Raw genomic sequence first — 20,806 nt, 5'->3', positions numbered from 1 at the left:
TCAAAGGATAACTAATTAAATATATGGGTTGATTATGTAAATCATCCATATCTTGTATAGTGGGCTAAGAGGCTCCATGGATTATCAAGTTGGGCTCTACCCATAGGATACTCCATGGATGCTCCATGGGAGTTACAAACCCATGGGTCATGGAAATGAAGAGTCATGACACATTAGGGTTTACATGGTGTAACCCTAGATGTGTCAACACTATATAAGAAGCATATTCTCCACCAAAAATCGGCACTACTAAGGAACTAGAGGGCTTGGCCGATTTTGAGAAGTGTGTGTTATCTCAAGAGTCTTTCCAAGAGCATTTGGTGTTGTGTGAAGCATTTGAGGCATCACACTTGGGGTGCTAGGCTCACAAGGTTTCAAGGAACACAAGCAACAACAAGGTAAGTTATTCTATCTATGATAAAAGTTAAAATTGTTCCCCATGTATGCTAGATAGGAATATAACCTTGGAATTCAACTTTGCATGATAATTAGACAAACATAGATCCAAGGTTATTAGGGTTGCATGTACACTTAGGAAGTGTTAGAATGCTCAAAACCCATCAGTGGTATCAGAGCCTAGGCTCGTTTGTTTGTTATTTGTGCTTAAAAGTTGAAGAAAGTCGAAAATAATTATAAAAAAAAAAAAAAAAACGGAATTTCGACTTTCGTTGCTGGAAAATGGATTGGAAACATTATTCTAAACTGTTTTGGTACTTGAAAACTTGTTTTAGATGGAGTAATGTTTTTGCTAATTCATTTACAACAACTAGTTATCAAAATTACAAAGTTTTATGTGATTTTGATTCTTGAAAGTGTTCATATTCATATTCTTGTTCTTATGATGTTTAGATGATCATAGGAATTATTTGTAACCTATGTGGTAATTTAATTCTTGATCATAATGTGTTTTAATGGAGTCCATAACTTGTCCTCAAGTTATGGAAAACCAAAAGTCTCTTGGATTAAAAACCATTAAAAGAACATAAGAGTTAGAAAAATGAAGAGTCTTCATTTTATTACTTTATTAAACTCATAAGTTACAAGAAATGAAAAGTTTTGAAAGTTTACAAAACTTGCCCTCAAGTTTTGGAACAAGTAAAGTTAAGTTAAAACTTTAGTTCCAACCCCTAGAATTTTAAAAGTTAAAATTCAACCCTTATACTTATATTATTATGATTTAATAATTATATATATATATATATATATGTATAAGAACAAAGTCGTCTTACCGCTAGTACGCCTCATTCACGAAGCCGGTCTATAAGGTGGGTATAAGGTTGTTGCCTATAAAATGGTGACTTAATGGGTGTCCACTCTCACCCACCGCTTGCTTGATCGGTGGAGGGTCGTTAGCCGAACGGGTAAGACAAGGACTTATTAATTCTCATTCAAAGTATGATGAATATTATAAAGTAACTAAATGTTTTATTAAATTCCCAATCTTAGTTACTTTAGGAAAAATGTGAATAAGGTGCTATTCCATGAAATTACACTTTACACTTTGATTAAGTCGTTGGTGGAGCGTGTGTGGTTAACCGGCACACTAACTTGGACTAAACAAGGTAGGTAAAGGGTGACTTAGGGTTTATTATAGTATCGATGGAGCGTGTGTGGTTAACCGGCACATCGATTGAGTGATAAACTTTAAGGGTACCAAGTGATTTGCATGGTTACTTCACACCTCGTTTTGTGATCCTCGGTATCCCAGTCACAAAACTTGGAGGGCACACTCGAGATTGAAACATGCCTTTGAAAAGTTCATTGAATCTCAAAGAATCTAGGAATTTCTAAGAACCATTCAAAAAAAAAAACCTAATACTAAAATATTGCGGTTTTCGTGGTGGAAATTGGTGAATCGTCATTCACCTACCTTTCAAATATGATATAGCTTAGATTACGGCATACCTCTTCTAAGTTATATTATATTGTGATTGGATCCTAGCCTTAATATAACATTTGGGTGTTTTATTAAGGACTCTCTTATATCTAAACTAATCTTGTTCTCTTCTCTTCAGATGTCTTCCAACAATGCTTCTGGCTCTAATCCTAATGGCTCCTTTACCCTTATGAACTTGTGTGGGAAAGTCACCTTTGATGGATCCAACTTCAATGAGTGGATCAGAAACATCAGGATGATTACCCGCTACGAGGACAAAGAATATGTCCTTGACAAGGAGCTTAAGGAGATTGATGAGTCCACTGCAACTTCTCAGGAGATCGCTGAATTTCGGGCACATGAAAGGGATGCTACGAAAGTGGCTTGCATCATGATGGCCACGATGACAGCGGAACTCCAAAAGTCTTATGAGGATTTCTACCCTTATGAAATGCACCAAGATTTGATGGAAAGATACCATCAAAGTGCACGACAAGAGAGGTATGAAATCATCTGCTCCATGATAACAACCATGATGAAGGACGGGGAATCCGTCACGAGCCACATGCAGAAAATGCAAAGGTATGTGGATCGTTTGCTGAAGCTTAATGTGAACTTCCCGGAGGATCTTGCAATAGATATTATTTTGCATTCCTTACCATCGTGCTATGATCAATTCCGCATGACATATCACATGAACAAGGAAGAAGTCACCCTCAGCAAACTTCAGGGACTTCTCAAGACCGTAGAAACAGGTCTTAAGGGGAAGTCGGTTGCTATCACTCCTACTCAAAACTCTACTCCGGTTTTGGCAATCGGGAAAAGTCGAGGGAGGAAGAGAAAGAGCTCTTCTAAGGGTACCAAGGTTCGGACCCTTGATGGCTCTTCTTCAAGTGGAACCAAGAAAGGTTTCATTACTCCTTCTTCTGACCCAAAAGAGGCTGAATGCTTCTATTGCCATGAAAAAGCTCATTGGAAGCGGAACTGCCCAAAATACCAGCAAGATGTGAAGGATGGGAAAGTTAAACCCAACCATGCAGGTATTTACACTATCATTTCTAATAACTCACCCCATTCTAATTCTTGGGTCCTTGATACCGGTTGTGGTATTCATATTTGTTGTGACTTGCAGGGACTAAGAAGAAGTGAGGATGTGGAGCAAGGAAGGATAAACTTGATCATGGGGAATAGGAAAGCTATACCTGTTACCAAGATTGGAGTTTATACTTTATCGCTAAGTAGTGGGTTTAGTTTAGATTTGAATAAGTGTTGTTATTCGCCAGGAATGGCAAGAAATATTATTTCCTTTCATGCTTTGTACAAACAAGGGTTTACCTTTTCATTTAATAATGAAGTTGGTTCTATAGATGTTTTCTATAATAATGTCTTTTATTTTAAAGCATTACCTTGTGATGGTGTGTATGAAGCTGTATCTGTTGTAGATAACTTGGGAAATAATGTTTTGTGTATTGATTCTACTAATAATAACTTGGATAAAGCATCTTTATGGCATTGTCGTCTTGGACATATAAGCAAGAAACGCATAGGCCAACTCCAAAAGGATGGAGTCTTGGAGTCGTTTGACCTAAAGTCAGATGATAGTTGCGAATCATGCTTACTTGGAAAAATGACAAAGTCACCCTTCACAGGTTCATGTGAGAGGGGTGAAGGTTTGTTGGACCTTATACACACGGATGTGTGTGGACCATTCAAACATGCCACAAGGGATGCTAATCGTTATTATTTGACTTTTACTGATGATTATAGTAGATATGGATATGTCTACTTGATCAAGCATAAGTCAGAGACTTTCGAGAGGTTTAAGGAATTTAAACAGGAAGTCGAGAATCAATTGGGCAGGAATATTAAGATGCTTCGATCCGATTGTGGTGGTGAGTATCTTAGTTCAGAGTTCCTCGACTATCTAAGGGAATGTGGGATAGTCTCACAATTGACACCTCCCAGGACACCACAGTTGAATGGTGTGGCTGAGAGGCGTAATCGAACCTTGTTGGATATGGTTCGTTCCATGATGAGTCGAGCTTCGCTACCAATCTCATTCTGGGGGTATGCCTTAGAGACTGCCGCCCATATTCTTAATCTAGTCCCTACAAAGAAAGTTGCCAAAACTCCTCACGAGATGTGGACTGGTAAAGTACCTAAACTAGACCACATCAAGATATGGGGTTGCGAGGCTTTCGTGAGACGCGAGACTCATGATAAGCTCGAACCTCGAAGCGAGAGGTGTATTTTCATCGGTTACCCACAGCGATCCTTTGGTTACCTCTTCTACAGACCTAGTGACAATGTGGTCTTTGTAGCAAGAAGAGGAGTCTTTCGAGAAAGAGAGTTTATAAGCCAAGGAGACAGTGGGAGGCAAATTGATCTTGAAGAAATTCAAGAATCAAGCGGTGAAGGAACTTCAAACTCTAGCCCTCAACTTGAGGAGGAAACTCCTGTTGAGCCAATTGACAAATCTGTACCTCTGAGACGTTCCACGAGAGTTAGGAGTGCACCTGAGCATTACTATGGATTCCATATTACTGCAGAAGGTGAGACACTTATTAGTGATGAAACACTAGTAAGTCAAGATGACCCTAACAGCTACGAGGAAGCCATGGCAGGCCCCGAGTCTGCTAAATGGAAAGAGGCTATGGATAGCGAGATACAATCCATGTATGACAATCAAGTTTGGAACTTGGTTGAAAATGTACCAGGTCGTAAGACAGTAGGGTGCAAATGGGTCTTCAAGAAGAAGACTGACATGGATGGTAAAGTACACACTTATAAGGCTAGACTGGTTGCAAAGGGCTTCTCTCAAATTCCTGGAGTGGATTATGATGAGACCTTTTCTCCGGTAGCCAAGATTAAGTCTATTCGGGTTCTGTTAGCCATAGCTGCATTTCATGACTATGAAATATGGCAGATGGATGTCAAAACCGCTTTCCTTAATGGAAAGTTGGCTGAAGATGTTTACATGAGTCAGCCAGAGGGTTTTGTCAGCAACGAGTACCCTAATAGAGTGTGTAAGCTTGAGAAATCCATTTATGGATTGAAGCAAGCACCTCGCAGATGGAATCTTTGCTTTGATGAAAAGGTCAAGGAATTTGGCTTTTCTAGGAGTGAAGATGAATCTTGTGTGTATGCCAAGGCTAGTGGGAGTATAGTTAGCTTTTTGGTATTGTATGTGGATGACATACTACTCATAGGAAACGACATTCCAACTCTGCAGGAAGTAAAGTCCTGGCTTGGGAAGTGTTTCGCTATGAAGGACCTTGGTGAAGCTGCCTATATTTTAGGGATAAGGATCTTGAGAGATCGGAGTAAAAGACTAATTGGACTTAGTCAGAGTATCTACTTGGATAAAGTGCTGAAGCGATTCAGCATGCAGGATTCCAAGAAAGGAGAGTTACCCATCCAGAGTAACACCAGATTGAGTAAGACACAAAGCCCTAGCACTGAGGCTGAGATAGCAGAAATGAGTCGAACACCTTACGCTTCGGCTGTAGGATCGATCATGTATGCTATGACATGTACTCGACCCGATGTAGCTTTTGCCTTGAGCATGGTTAGCAGGTATCAGGCGAACCCTGGCAAGGCACACTGGACTGCGGTAAAGAATATCCTCAAGTACCTACGGAGGACTAAGGACTGGGTCCTTACTCTTGGTGGGAGTGATGACTTGAGAGTTGTAGGGTATAGTGATGCTAGCTTTCAGACTGATAGGGATAATTTCCGCTCTCAGTCGGGCTGGGTCTTTACCCTAAACGGAGGAGCAATTTCTTGGAAGAGTTCCAAGCAAGAGACAGTGGCAGATTCTACTTGTGAATCAGAGTATATTGCAGCTAGCGAAGCAGCAAAGGAAGCGATATGACTGAAGAACTTCATTGGAGACCTTGGAGTTGTACCAGCTATTAAAGAGCCAATGGAAATTTTCTGTGATAGTGAAAGTGCTGTTGCCTTAGCTAAGGAACCAAGGGATCACGGGAGATCCAGACACATCGACAGAAAATACCATTTCATCAGACATCGGATCGAAGAAGGACTCCTCGTGGCAAAGAGGGTATCATCGGATGAGAACCCAGCAGATCCCCTCACGAAGGGACTGAGTAGGGTTAAGCATCTTCAGCATGCTCGAAGCATAGGGCTGAAGGATGATATAAGTTTTAGTAGTTAGATAACCCAGAAATTTGTAAAGTGTAATTGACATTTGATGATGAATAAAAGGAGTTTTATTTATGAGTAAAGTGTTGCTATCTCTTGTCGATCGTTTACTATATTTCTTTTGCATGTTTTGACTTCCAGAATAATTTTGTTTGGTATAACATATTATTCAAACCTCCACAGTCGGTCATATGTTGGAAGTAGATATGAATCAAGACTGTCATGTTTGGTTGTAGAGGTCTTGGACAAGGCTACAACAATCATGAGTGCTCATAAGTTCTGAGCATTGGACTCAACCCACGCTCACTGGAATCACTTCATGGAATTCTATCTCGAGTGATCGTGAGACGGTAATATCATATAAGTCTTCAAACCTAGAGATATGATTTGTTACTTATAAGTTGGTTATGCATTGACTGTACGAAACCGCATTGGTAACTCGATGTTATAAAACGTACTTTTGTGTGTAATTCAATAAGTGGTAGAACAAACATATGAGTCGAAGTTTATTTGTTCCTTCTTGGATTAGAAGCTGATATCTGGGCCCCTCGATGATTTTGTTTTGACCCATGTATCGGGCCCGGTCAGAACTAAGTTGATGTGTTCAATTAAGTTCTATGTCAAACAAATCGGAAATCGGGAAACAAATGCTGGACAATAAGCAAGACAATGTTCCATGTATTTGTCCGGCTGATATCTAGAACGGAGGATTATATGATCACTTATCTTAAATGGCGTACTATCATCTTCTCAGTTCCGAGAAACCTTGAAAGAGCTACGATTGCCGGTCGGTTCCTGAAGTACTAGAGATATAGTTATTAGACTTATCCAAGTGGGAGACTGTTGGATAAGGTGTCTAAGTCCATAACTATTTCGGGCTTGTACTTGACCCGACCCGACATGGTCCATTTGGGTTGCATGGCACCATGCAATTGGATAGACTAAATGAGAGAAATAACACTTGGAGATTATTAATATATTATAAGTTCTAATATATTAATAATATTATTTGATTAGTTGATCAAAGAATTAATTTGGAATTAATTAAGTGATCAAAGGATAACTAATTAAATATATGGGTTGATTATGTAAATCATCCATATCTTGTATAGTGGGCTAAGAGGCTCCATGGATTATCAAGTTGGGCTCTACCCATAGGATACTCCATGGATGCTCCATGGGAGTTACAAACCCATGGGTCATGGAAATGAAGAGTCATGACACATTAGGGTTTACATGGTGTAACCCTAGATGTGTCAACACTATATAAGAAGCATATTCTCCACCAAAAATCGGCACTACTAAGGAACTAGAGGGCTTGGCCGATTTTGAGAAGTGTGTGTTATCTCAAGAGTCTTTCCAAGAGCATTTGGTGTTGTGTGAAGCATTTGAGGCATCACACTTGGGGTGCTAGGCTCACAAGGTTTCAAGGAACACAAGCAACAACAAGGTAAGTTATTCTATCTATGATAAAAGTTAAAATTGTTCCCCATGTATGCTAGATAGGAATATAACCTTGGAATTCAACTTTGCATGATAATTAGACAAACATAGATCCAAGGTTATTAGGGTTGCATGTACACTTAGGAAGTGTTAGAATGCTCAAAACCCATCAAGTTTAAGGACTTGTTTGACACAATTTCTTGGGTGTTTACGGCCCAAGCTTAAGCTAGGCCGTAAACTCCTCTTTTTGTGTTCAAATGATTATGTTTAATGCACTTAAGCCTTCCTTGTTGTTATGCCTAAATTACCAAACATCCTAGAAGTGTTTTTGGGGCTTAAAACATAGATTTATGGGGTGTTTGAGGTGTTTACGGCCTAAGCACAAGCTTGGGCCGTAAACTCCTTTTTAAGCATCAAATCCTTGTGTTTTAGTGTCCAAACCCTTCTAGATATACGCCTTAATTACTATACTAACTTAAGAGAAGGAAAAACTTGGCCTTGGGCATGAATTTGGGGGTTTACGGCCTAAGGAGCTTCTTAGGCCGTAAACTCCTTTATGGTCCTTGATTTCTTTGATTTTTGGCCCTCAATTTCAATGAAGCGTGTCTAGAATAAGATAGAGGATGAGTACTTACGTTTGGAAGTCAGAAATTAGCGGAAATCGGGGTCGTTTTCGAGTCTAGAGAGAGAAAGTAAAGAGAGAGAGTGGGTGTGTAGTAAATGAGTGTTCAAATGTTGTGCACACACATTGCATATGTCTCGGGAATCGCACCCGATACACAGCTACCCGATGTTTAAAGTTACCTGGGTTAAAACTTTTTACCCGGGTGAAGTGGTTGAAAAGGAAATACAACTCTATTAGGTTAAACGGGGTTAACACATACGAGTTATATTTCTTATAATAATATCAAGCCATGTTTAAATTTAGACATTCGGATATTGACGATTTCAAATATTACATAAAATAACGTATAGTGACACGTTCCGTTAGTGAAAACGGGGTTTGTAACGGAGTTAAATTTGGGGTTGTCACATAGTGGAGTGTGGGCGAGGCCCGTATCTCCCAGATAGCAGAGTATGGGCGAGGCCCGTATCTCTCGGATAGCGGAGTGTGGGCGAGGCCCGTATCTCCCAGCTAGGAAGTGTGGGCGAGGCCCGTATCTTCATGAGTGTGGGCGAGGCCCATATCTCCTAGTTGTTCATCGTATATTTGTATGGTATGAGGTATTATGGGGGAACTCACTAAGCTTAGTGCTTACGGTTTTCAGTTTTCGTTTCAGGTACCTCTTCTTCGAAGGGGAAGGAGCTGGCGCGGTAGCGGCCCATCACACACACGTCTCGCATTTCCGCACTAGGAGATCTTCCTGGGGATTCGAACTCTGACATTTGTTATGTTTTATGAAAATGATTTTCAGACACACGATATCGTTTATGAAATGTTATGATCGGTGAACGTTTTATTTCTAATGTTTTACTAAGTATATGTTTTAAAAAATTGAAATTTTTGGCTCGTATTTTTGGGATGTTACATGAGTTGTCCTCACTATACTAACAGGGTCAAAGGCACCAATGCCGACCCTTTTCGGATTTGTATCCGAGTTTATTGCACGTTATGCTTTATAATATGTATCCTAGTTATAAGATGGTTGTTATGTTAGAGATCGGTTAGATCAGTATCCTGGTTATAGGATGGTTGCTATGTTAGAGATCGGTTAGATCAATATCCTGGTTATATGATGGTTGCTATGTTAGTGATCGGTTAGATCGATATCCTGGTTATAGGATGGTTGCCATGATTAGTGACCTGTTAGATCTGTATGACTATTTGTTTATATGTATGAGCACATGTTTGTTGGTTTGGGGGATTGAGTTGAGGCATGTCCTACTTTGTGCTGTAGGCCAAGATACCCAGGGCGGACCAGATAGACTGCAGACCCGGGAGGGCATATAGTTAGGCCGAAGGCCACACAAGCGGTCCGGATAGGCTGAAGACCCTGAGAGGCGGTCCAGATAGACTAATGGCCTGTGACGCGGTCCAGTCAGACTAATGGCTCATTATGCATGTTGTATTTGTTTATATAATATGGTTATATCTGTATGTCGTTGGTATTTTGGGGGAACTCACTAAGCTTTGGGCTTACAGTTGTTGATTATGTTTCATGTACCTCTGATGATCGCGGGAAGGCGAAGGTGTGATCGTACAACTCCTCATATTTCATGATTTATTTGATTGATTATGGGATAATCTGATATTTAAACTATTTTGAAACAAATTGTAATAACTTAATGGTTTTAAATGTTTTAAAAAGTTTTAAATTGACTTGAATTTTTGTGGATGTGACACTTAAGGTGTTTATATAGGGTACTCCTCGTACGCCCAACGTACTCCTCGTACACCCCAACATACGGGGCCGAAGCTTCGTGATCAAACTGCTAACTACGCTCAACATATGCCAAGGTACGCCTCGCGTAAGGGCCCTCGCACGAGTACGCCCTGCGTACTCCCCATCTACCCCCTTCGTACCAGGTTTTTTCCCAAAACCCTAAATTCTTCCGAAGGCCATAACTTTTTCATTATAAATTCGATTCCGACGATCCTTATATCCATGAAAAGGTAATGAGAGGCTCTAGACTTTTTGTCTCATAATCGCCTTAAAATTTCCTGAATAAAGATCCAATTTCCATCAAAGTCTAAGCCGACCTTTACCAAAATACCCCTGGCTCCAAAATACAAACCGAACCCCCGGATCATCTAGATTTACATCACCCATATCCAAAATAGGTCCAGATCTCATTTCCTCAACGATCATGAGCTTGATAATTCTCGATCTTTGGTCATCACCCCGAAATAGAAACCGACTCGGAACAGGGTGTTTCACAACATGATTGAAAAGTATTTTTGGACTACCGATTTCCTTAACAATAGATAAAATCTACAAAGTTGATGTAAAAGTTGTTAGTGTATTTGCATACTCATAACCATTTGGTGTCACTCTCTAACTTGTCGACCTAATCATATTAGGTTTGTATAACTAAGGAGTTTATTATACTTACTCATCAATATCTAGCCCATGAATGACATCTTATAAGAGTTGTGAGGATGATGTACTCATTGACCACAAAGAAGACATGAACAAAACATGCCAAATACAACAAGTTACTGGGTGACACATATCATGAAAGGCATACTAAGTGTGGTATGTGATTGGGCCTTTATCCGATCTTTCAGATAAGCCACAATCCTTTGGTATTTAAGGGATATGATCCCCCATTTAATGTAGTTTGACTCTGGGTGATCTCTCGAGGTTACTTGTTTTTTTTTTGTTCATACGAAGAGCCTTGATCTTAATGCCAAGTAGGCTATTGTAGCACCATAATCACATGTGTGTGTACAAACCGTGAGAGGGGAGCTAGATTTGTTCCTATTTTTTTGTTAGGTTGTATTTATACTTTTACCATGTTTTTATATCTTTTTTGCATCGAAATATTAAGGTATTTTCGGGATTGTACATATATTTGTGTTGTTGTTTACTTAAGAGCGTCATGAGTCGTGGGATGCAAAGCTTAATTCCATTGCTCTATTTGATAAGTCTCCCCAAAATGGTATTTTTGTGATTTTATTTATTTTAATTTTACTTAGGGTGCCGGGTGGTCTTCTTTCTAGCAGTGCAGTGGACCCAATAACGCACCAGATTTTCCGCGGGTATCCCTTCAGGGTGATAAAACCCTCTGCGTACGCTCATCCCTCCTCCATTACAACTTACAACTTACAACCTTCACTTCACTCCTCCTTCCGCTGCGATCGATGATGGTCTCCACCTCCAAATCCACCGATTCCTCTAATACCAGAGTATCCTCTCTATCGCTCTCTCTCATCATCTTTTTGTTCCTTGAATTCACACACACACACGCGCACCTTGATTGATCACTCGTATTCTAAATGCAGACACTTTTGTATTCTCTTTTCTATTATGTGTGTACGAATTTCGGGCTTGTTGATATAATTCAATTGATGATCGATCGTAACTTCTTAAAGTTTCATGCCTTTGCGTTACATAATTGACGATGATCATTTTTCACTTGACTGAGTTGTTCTAGGATGGGAAGTTGCTATCTGACTTTCTTCTTTCGATACTTGACGCCTCCAGTTGACGGAACCGGTGAAACTAAGAAAATTTTGAATTTTAACTTCAATTGGTACTATTTTGAATTGCGAACTTATTTGGTACTAATACTAAAAATTATATTCTCCTCTTCTCTTGTTCGCTGTTTGTGTATAATTTCTAAGGGTTCAACTTTATACTTAACATGATACTCATACTGATTTTGCAACATCAACCGTTTAAGGCTTATGGCTTGTGCTTTACTTCCTTTGTGTTATCATTGAAATTTCAATCCTTTTGGTTTTCCGGAGTGATGCACATCTATATAACTGTTGAGTCAATACCAGCTGGTGGTTCTGAAGCATAGTCGAATAACTTTTACTCCCATTATCAAACAGCTCAGGTAGCACATGATTGCACCTGTGCTACCTGTAAAAGTGGCCTATTTACCCCAATCATTTCTTTTTGAATTTGTTCAATAAAGGAGATTTATAATGATAGTATTTTTATATGAGTCTACAAGAAAAATGCATCTTGAGTCTTAGAAAGGAGGGACTATTACATTTCCATGCTTGATACACTATTTGCGGAAAAAGAAAAGCAAGGAGCATTGGTTGAAGAGAACTATATTTCTCCAATACTTCAAATATTGCTTAAATGCATAGTGAAGATTTTTGTTCCAATTTTTATATCTTGGCGTTTTGTTTGACTATTGGAAACAGTAGACCAAAGTTGTATTTGTATGTTAATCCTTCGATACATTTTGTTGTCCTGATTACCATCCTCCTTAAATTGACAGAATTTGCGGGGAGAGCAATTTTCTGGTGATTTAGGATTCTTAACATCAAGGATAAATCAACTGAAGAAGCAGATTGAAGCAGAAAGGGCTCTTTTGATTAAAGTGAGTTGATACCTGTTATGATGTACTTTGTATCATGTAGTTATTGTTTGTGTTTGTTTTCATCATCTAATGGCATCACCTAACCATGTATCACCCAGCATGAGAAAATAGTAGTTTTCTTACCTACTGTCAAGTGAATGAATACTGATTTACTTAGAAACAATAAAGAAGTAAGTGTTGATGGTATAAGAAATAAAGTTAGTAAGTAAAAGTAGTTACCATTTTACTGTTGAACAGGAAAAAGTTGAGAAGAATAGAGAGAAGTTAAGAAGCGATGTTTCTGAGCTTCTGTCATTAGCTATGCTTAGAACCGATGGTTCTTCTAAGGAAAACAATGGAGAGGGTAAGATGCTTTCTTCAAGGATTAAAAATCCCCTTTGCCTTCTTACTGGCCAAGTATCAAGTGATGATAACACCAACACCACCACTCAAGAAGCAGCTATTTCCATAAGTGCTAAGCTACCACCTACAGATAAAATACCACCTTATACTACTTGGATATTTTTGGACAGGTTTTTCATCATCTCTACTTTCTTTTTTAAATATACATAAACAGGAGAAGATTACTGAACCATTTTCTTTTTTTTGGATCACAGAAATCAGAGAATGGCTGATGACCAGTCAGTTGTTGGGAGGCGACGTATCTACTATGACCAAAATGGAAGTGAAGCTCTCATCTGTAGTGACAGTGAGGAAGAGATTACTGAACTAGAGGAAGAGAAACACGAATTTTCTGAGGCAGAAAATCGCATCATGAGGTTAGTTGAAATATTTTAGCTCAAACATAAATAATCATTCATGTAGGTCTGAAAACATATCATTACCTGCTGAATTTTGCAGGACCATTTGTCAGGATTACGAGCCTAGTGAGGAAGTACTTCAAATCTTGACACAACATATCGGTGGAAATACTTCAGAAATCTATGTACTCAAGTTGCTTTGATATCTTCTTGATCAAGAACTCATGTTTTCCATGTCAAATTTTACTTTTTACTACTCTTCCATATACATATACTTGTTGTAATATTCTCTTTTCTTGCTTCTTCTGTGATGTAGGAGGCATATATCTTGCTGAAGACAGAAGAAGAAGAAGAAGTAAACCGAGATGTGTGTACTTCTACAGACCATGAGCATCATAGGAACATATCTCTGGACAAAAGCCTTAGTGCTTCATTAGATTCTCTTGATAATCTCTTTTGTCGGCGATGTTTGGTACTTCTGGGTGCTCTTTTTGGTTACTGTTGGCTAGATTGGGTCAATGGTAATATGCTCATTTCTGCTTATTTATGTGAATGTGACAGGTATTTGATTGTCGTCTTCATGGCTACTCTCAGTCTGTTATTATTCCTGTAAGCATTTGCGCTCTCACAACCATTGCACTTTCATGGTGGATTTGCTGCATCCTGCACTAATGTAATGTGCTTTCATTTGCATCTTAAACAGACTGAAAGACAGTATTGCCCTCTTGAGTCTCAAGAAAATGCAAAACCCTGCAGTGATCACTGTTACCTTCAGGTTTACCAACCCAATCTACATTTCACATTCCCTAGTAACTGATTCACTAGGATCCATCAAAGGGTCTATCTTTCTGCTCAAGAGAAGTGTCCCCTTTGTCTACTTACTGATAAATTGATGGTCATTCATTCGTATCTATTTCTTTATCTATCCCTTCAAAATGACATTGTATCTCAAATTATTGCAGTTTCAAACTGAGAAGAAGCATTCAGATTGTGTGGATGTCTTAAGCGAGACACACAACAGAACCTCAGATCAGAAGATCCAGACTGGTGCTGATCCAGGTGATGATTACACAAAGCATATTTTTAGAGGCTTTTTTTTAATATAAATTTGGTCCTCATTGCTGGCTTTTGGAGGGGGAAAGAGGGTTGTTTTAATTACATGTGTTGGTATTTGGTATGATGGTTTAATCTATGTATGATGACAATACAGGGAAGCGCAAGGTATCAAACCAAACAACTACAGTGTTAGAAGAATCAAAAGATGTGACTAACGAGCAACAAGAATCTTCTCTTAAAAAACAGAAAAGGTTGTTGTCAATACCTGATGCAGTTTCTATGACAATTGAAGATACTCGAGTTTGTGATGAAAAAAGCATGGAGATGGATGTTACCGAAGATGAAACAACCAGAAAGGATGAAGCAACTAGTTCTGGCTGTGTTTCAGCAGATGTGATGAAAGACATGAGTAGAGGAGGAGTCGATTTGTCAAATCCAGTAGTAAATTGTGAATGGAAACCTCTTGAGAAAGAACTATATGTGAAGGGATTAGAGATTTTTGGGAGAAACAGGTACATGATTATTGTTTGTGAAGCATTAATGAGTGGATTGTTGTTTGAGGTTGTGTAACATGATTGTGATGGGTTTGCAGCTGCCTGATAACCAGAAACTTACTTTCTGGGTTGAAAACTTGCATAGAAGTAGCCAATTATATGTATGAGATTGGAGCAGAAACATCACTTAAGGCATGCTCTATGTTAAATGGCAATGAGAGAGTGGATGCAAATGCTAAGGTTTGGTTTGGTCCTTGTACATAAATGGGCCATGTTGATGTTGTGTTAACATTAAACATGTTTATGTAGGAGCAAGAGACGGGGTCAAGGTCAAGGCTGCTTCGCAGAAAGGGTAGAGCAAAGAAACTAAAATATTCATGGAAGTCTGCTGGGCATCCCTCCTCAATCTGGAGACGAATTGCTGATGGAAAGAATCAGTCTTGCAAGCAATATATTCCATGTGGATGCAAATCTATGTGTGGGAAGGAATGCCCCTGTTTAGATAATGCTACTTGCTGTGAAAAATATTGTGGGTATGTATGTTTTGGAAATTATTATTATAATAAATATAAATAATAAATGAGATGATGTTGTAGGTGTTCGAAAAGCTGCAAGAACAGGTTCAGGGGATGCCACTGTGCAAAGAGTCAATGCAGAAGCCGTCAATGCCCATGTTTTGCTGCTGGCCGTGAATGCGACCCGGATGTTTGCCGAAATTGCTGGGTCAGGTACAAAATCAGATTGCTCCTTTAATTTGTCTTTCAATCAATCAAAATCCTTCCATACTCGACTTTCTTTCTGCATCTTGCAGTTGTGGTGATGGCTCTGTAGGAGAGCCCCAAAGAAGAGGAGAAGGCCACTGTGGTAATATGAGGCTCCTTCTCAGGCAGCAGCAAAGGGTTAGCATCCTCTGCTTTTGATAATCCTTCATTCTTTCTCTCCCTCTCATAGTATATTTAAGACTCTGTTAATTGTATGTCTATGGAAAACAGTTTGTTATAGTTGTGTGCTTATTGTTGTCTTCAGATTCTGTTGGCTAAATCGGATGTTGCTGGTTGGGGAGCATTTCTGAAGGTAGGAGTCTAAGTTTAGTTGATATTTATTGGTTTTAAAGTTAAACTTAAAACAGTGTTTTGTTTTTCTCCGTCCCTAGAATTCTGTGAACAGAAATGAGTATCTTGGAGAGTACACTGGTGAATTGATCTCACACCGTGAAGCAGATAAGCGAGGCAAAATATACGACCGTGCAAACTCCTCTTTTCTTTTTGATTTGAATGATCAGGCAAGCAACCAGTTTTCCATTTTGTTTTGAGATTCACAGTTTTGTGGACATTAACCATCCAATCCAATCCAATCCAAATCCCATGATATTGGTTTTGGCAACAAGTTGTCATAGTTGTTTGTTTGTTTGCATGATGCAGTATGTGCTTGATGCTTACCGCAAGGGAGACAAATTGAAATTTGCCAACCACTCGTCAAATCCCAACTGTTATGCAAAGGTACCATATGTATTAATTTTCTGTAAACATAAACCTAAAATCTAAAACTGAATGTGTTTTTGTCTAAACTCTAAAGAGAGGTTGTTTGGTTGGTTGGTGTGTACATGCATGCATAGCAGGTGATGATGGTGGCAGGGGATCATCGGGTTGGCATATTTGCTCGAGAGCGTATAGAGGCTGGTGAAGAACTGTTCTATGACTACCGTTATGGGCCTGATCAAGCACCTGCATGGGCTCGCAAGCCCAATGCTTCTAAACCAGATGACATTTTAGTCCCTCAAGCTCGAGCTAAGAAGCACTAATCTCTTTCCATCTTGGTTGCTTGCTTGGAGAGGTAAAAAGTAGCTTATGTAGCTATTCCAGGTTGGTGCTGGCATAGCAGTATGTTTGTGCCCCTTATTATACATATGTGTATATATGTAATGTATGTATGTATTTATGTGCCTTAAGGAAGGTGATATGTATACACGGTAGATAGGCAGCATATAATAATAATAATAATAATAATAATAATAATAATAATAATAAGGTGGAAATGGGGGTGGGGCAGGCAGAGCATTTGTGGTGGCATGGGTGTCTCATTTGTATATATTACTGTTAGGATAAATAAGAGATATGGCAGCGGTGTATGTATTATTGTTGTGATTGAATCTTGTAATGAATGAATGAATGGGGTGTCTCATTTGTATATATCTTGTATTGGATAGAGTTGTTGATTTTGAGTGGGGTGGGGTTTGATAATGTTATTTCCTCCCAAAGTCTGTTTTGTGCTAGAGTTTTGTGTAATAGAGGCGAAAATGGTCTCCATCTTATCTATTAATAGCCCGAATGATAAATAATATTTCAAACAAGGAAGTCAGGAATTAACATGGACGTGTTTTGTTTTCCGTTGCATATATAGTAGAGTCGTGGTTTATCATACAAATACAACATAACATAAATGAGTAGTGTAAAAAAGGAAAAGAGGGTGTGGTGTTAAGATTAAGAAGAAGAAAAAGTGGCTTGGAGAAGGACGTGTTTCTTGTTTGGGTAACCCATGCCAAGTGCGTGATTGATATACACCTTCCCATCCTTGACAAGGGCAGCAGTTGCAATCCGATGCTTAAGCACAGGTGACCTTCCAATCACGGAAGCTGTTGCCCAGTCATCCTTGCTCTCCACCAACTTCACACCGTTGGCTCCTGCCACAACAAGTTTAGTTCCCCCGGCTAAAAGTTCCATCCCATCCGCAATGCTCAAGCTACCATCAACCTTTACCACTGTAACTTTATTGTTGTTTTTTATTTCAACCTTGAACAGATTTCCGGTCATGGTGTGTGACACCAGTAAGTAGCCATTTGGGTGGTATGCGATCCCGTTCAGGGTCACTATGTCTTTGTACCACTCTTTAGCATGAAATAGTGGGCTCCTTATCACCGACAGTAATTCCCCGTCTACCCCAACTTTCCATATTTGTGTACCTTTTGCATCTGTTACGTATGCATTCCCTTCTGCATCAACGGCTACATCATCTGCAAAGCTTTTTCCATCTGCTGCTCACATACAAACAAACAGTTAACATCGCCCCAATTTACAAATAAAATTGATTATTAAAATCCATACGTAATTGATGGGAATTGGTACAACAAACAAGTCAAAAAAAAGCAGCCAAGGCAGTCGTAGTCGTATATGTGCCACAACACAACTCAAGTCTTGGAAATAACGAACCTCGGCTCACTTTTTTTCGTATAAATTAGGTGGGTGGTTGGTGGGCCTACCGAGGAAGGAAACGTCAATTAAATACAATATTACAAACTCCATGTTCGGTGTTCCTTCCTAATTGCTATTTTCAATTAATTATTTAAGCATCCACTTTAACCTAGGTACTTTTCATCAGATGCTCCTAGGCAGGCTGGCAAGCTACATTAATATGTCAGATTATTTATTTGTAACAACGTTCCATATAGTCTATACTTTATACTATACGGAATAGATGAAATGGGTAATAAGCAATAGGCAATATGCTATTTTTAGAAGCACTGATTGCCTTCAAATTGAAAATTTGCCTATTAAACTTACCATGTTAAGTCCTACAATCCTACTTTGGAATTCACCAAATTTTTTCTTTTCATAATATCTAATCTCAACTCTAAACCAACCCAATAGCAAAAAGTTTTAATAAAAAATAAATTAAAATGAATATTTCAAAAATAATATCGATAACATATTTCTTAGCATCTATTGAAGATTTGGGGAAATATTCATAAAATGAGAATTCCTGTTTCTTAGATTGTGGACTTGTTTTTATGCTGTTTCTGGCATATACAATAGCATTCAATAACAACCTTCGATTCTCGGAAATGCCATTATCCATATTACCTTTTTTTTTTTAATCTAATAATTGTAACTTTCAGTGGATGATTCAAAACAGTTTCAGAGTTTTAAGGACGGAGGTATTAAGTATAAACAGAAACAAAAGAGAGGAGGAGATGATCAGTAGTCAGTACCTGAGGAACTGAGCTGAGTGAAAAACAAGCGTTTCCATGAATCCATATCATAGGCCGCAACAGCACTGTAAGTGTTTCCAAAAACATCGGCGATGGCCACCACCACCCGGTTTCTCGGCCGGTCAATGAAAAGGCCACAGGTCCCGTTCCCAACGGCGTCGGTATTTTTCACGACAGGGATCTCTTCAAGGACGACGTTGTCGTTGGGGTTATGATCATCAGGAACATTGACCACGCCAAGACCGCCGCCGTCCGTGAAGGAAACGATGAAACGACGTTTGACTTCGTCCCATTTGCTGGATTCTCTGAACCAACCGGTGCTGTGGAACTGGTAGTAGTGGCTGCTCGGAGTAGCTGATTCCAGGGATATGATGATGGCTACAGGGATCGCCGATAGGACAGAAAGAAGCAACAAAAACCTGGTGGAGCAAAAAAAGGACGCCATTGGAATTGAAATCGGAATGAAGAAGCCCGAAGCTAAAATACCCGAATCTTTATACTAATAGCCAGGATACACAAACAAAGTGTGCACCGGGTAGAGTAGGTCTTCACTCTTCACCAGAACACCGTAAAAGATGCTAATTAAATTACAAATATTGTCCCTAAATTACTCTCAAAATGCATATTTCTTTTTAACGTAATAGCCTTTTCATATATTTAACCATCTTTATATCCCACATTCCAACCCATCTTCATCTTTTTCAGTATTCCTGTCTATAAAAAAAATTATTAATGTCATTTGTTATTTTTTTAATAATTTTTAATTTCTTTTTACATATTCTTTAAAAATGATATATATCTTTTTCTATGATTTTACATCAAATTTAAATTCTTTTAAATCATTTAAAATTAACATTATTAATAAAAATTTTGAAATTCAAAATGTTTTGTAATCAGTTACTTATCTTTTATTCCACTTATTTTGTTCTCATTTTCTTTTACATTTTTATAAACATACTTTATAAATTTGTTATATATATATATATATATATATATATATATATATATATATATATATATATATATATATATATATATATATATATATATATATATATATATATATATATATATATATATTCAAGAAAACAAAAAACACAATGTTTTTTGTATTTTTCATGGTATTTTAACCACTAATTTTTTAAGACGCATTAGGCTATTAAATTAACTGATAATTTATGATTGATTCGGTTTGAGTGAATACTCGAGTTTTTATGGGGGAGAATACGAAAAACAAAGATATTTTACCTAAAGAAGCTTTGTTTATGTTAGAATAAAGGTCTTCCACACTTGGTCAAATTTGGATGGCGGAGGGTGTAACATTTTATTCAAGAGATATGTTTTTTTTTTCTTTTTTTCTTTTATTTGTTTCAAAAGATCAAAGCTTGTCACGTCCAATATATAAAGGACACATTTTTATACGAACTTTATGACATCGTTGGCTCAATCTTATGCTATGATTATCAAGAAAAAAGTAAAGCATCCATGTTTATTTATAAATATGTAAATGAAAATATATAATCTAAAACTGGTTGTATCTAGACAAAATTGCAAAAATGGTTCTTTAGTTGGCAAATTTATGTGTTTTTTTTGTCCAAAACAAAATATTGGTGCATCACTGGTCCACTTTTAGATATCTTGTGTGGTTTTGGTCCATATGATTGTATTTTCTTGTGTTTTTGGTCCACATCCCACCTAAAATGATTAATACGCCCCTTAAATAATTATATTTTAATTTATTTTATTTATTTTATTATTCTTATAAAAAAATAAAAAACAAAAACAAAATAAACCCACCACACACATATACTCTCTCTCTCTCTCTCTCTCTCTCTCTCTCTCTCTCTCTCTCTCTTTTCTTTTTTCTGTATGTCATCCTCCCAACCGGAACCTCCACCACCAAAATCAAATCAAACCCACAACACCACCACCATACCTTCTGGAACATTAGCTTCATCGGCATGACTTCATCGGACCACCCTTAATACCCTTCTTTTGACCTAGATAGTGCTTAAGTCATGCATTGGACATGCATGATTGAAAA

At 38.2% G+C, this 20,806-nt stretch overlaps 2 protein-coding genes across 5 annotated transcripts; one reads left to right on the top strand and one right to left on the bottom strand.

Moving 5' to 3' along the window:
* The first annotated feature begins 11,120 nt into the window (after positions 1-11,120).
* On the top strand, positions 11,121-16,966 carry LOC111896585 (histone-lysine N-methyltransferase EZA1). 3 transcript variants are annotated; one of them, XM_023892556.3, is made up of 19 exons: positions 11,121-11,333; positions 11,582-11,680; positions 12,386-12,487; positions 12,725-12,999; positions 13,084-13,245; positions 13,328-13,412; positions 13,544-13,699; positions 13,789-13,836; positions 13,931-14,002; positions 14,190-14,286; positions 14,438-14,795; positions 14,876-15,017; positions 15,087-15,310; positions 15,374-15,505; positions 15,589-15,676; positions 15,804-15,851; positions 15,931-16,059; positions 16,199-16,276; positions 16,393-16,966. In XM_023892556.3, the coding sequence occupies exons 4-19, from the start codon at positions 12,788-12,790 to the stop codon at positions 16,576-16,578; spliced, it is 2,217 nt and encodes a 738-aa protein (XP_023748324.1). In that variant the 5' UTR covers positions 11,121-11,333; positions 11,582-11,680; positions 12,386-12,487; positions 12,725-12,787; the 3' UTR covers positions 16,579-16,966. The 3 variants fall into 3 exon arrangements, with proteins under 3 accessions (XP_023748324.1, XP_023748322.1, XP_023748323.1); XM_023892554.3 differs by lacking the exon at positions 11,582-11,680; XM_023892555.3 differs by lacking the exon at positions 11,582-11,680 and having other exon boundaries at positions 11,123-11,333; positions 16,396-16,966.
* A 173-nt stretch (positions 16,967-17,139) lies between these two features.
* On the bottom strand, positions 17,140-19,398 carry LOC111896587 (uncharacterized). Of its 2 annotated transcripts, none has more exons than XM_023892560.3 (2): positions 18,763-19,398; positions 17,140-17,805 (listed from the first exon to the last, which is right to left on the bottom strand). In XM_023892560.3, exons 1-2 carry the CDS (start codon positions 19,205-19,207, stop codon positions 17,258-17,260), a joined length of 993 nt encoding a protein of 330 aa, XP_023748328.1. In that variant the 5' UTR covers positions 19,208-19,398; the 3' UTR covers positions 17,140-17,257. The 2 variants fall into 2 exon arrangements, with proteins under 2 accessions (XP_023748328.1, XP_023748326.1); XM_023892558.3 differs by having other exon boundaries at positions 17,140-17,808; positions 18,763-19,395.
* Positions 19,399-20,806: the final 1,408 nt, after the last annotated feature.

The sequence above is a fragment of the Lactuca sativa genome, chromosome 8 (assembly GCF_002870075.4).
Source record: "Lactuca sativa cultivar Salinas chromosome 8, Lsat_Salinas_v11, whole genome shotgun sequence".
Lineage (NCBI taxonomy): Eukaryota > Viridiplantae > Streptophyta > Magnoliopsida > Asterales > Asteraceae > Lactuca > Lactuca sativa.
Note: the sequence above shows the minus strand (reverse complement) of the source record. Positions and strands in the feature narration are given on the sequence as shown.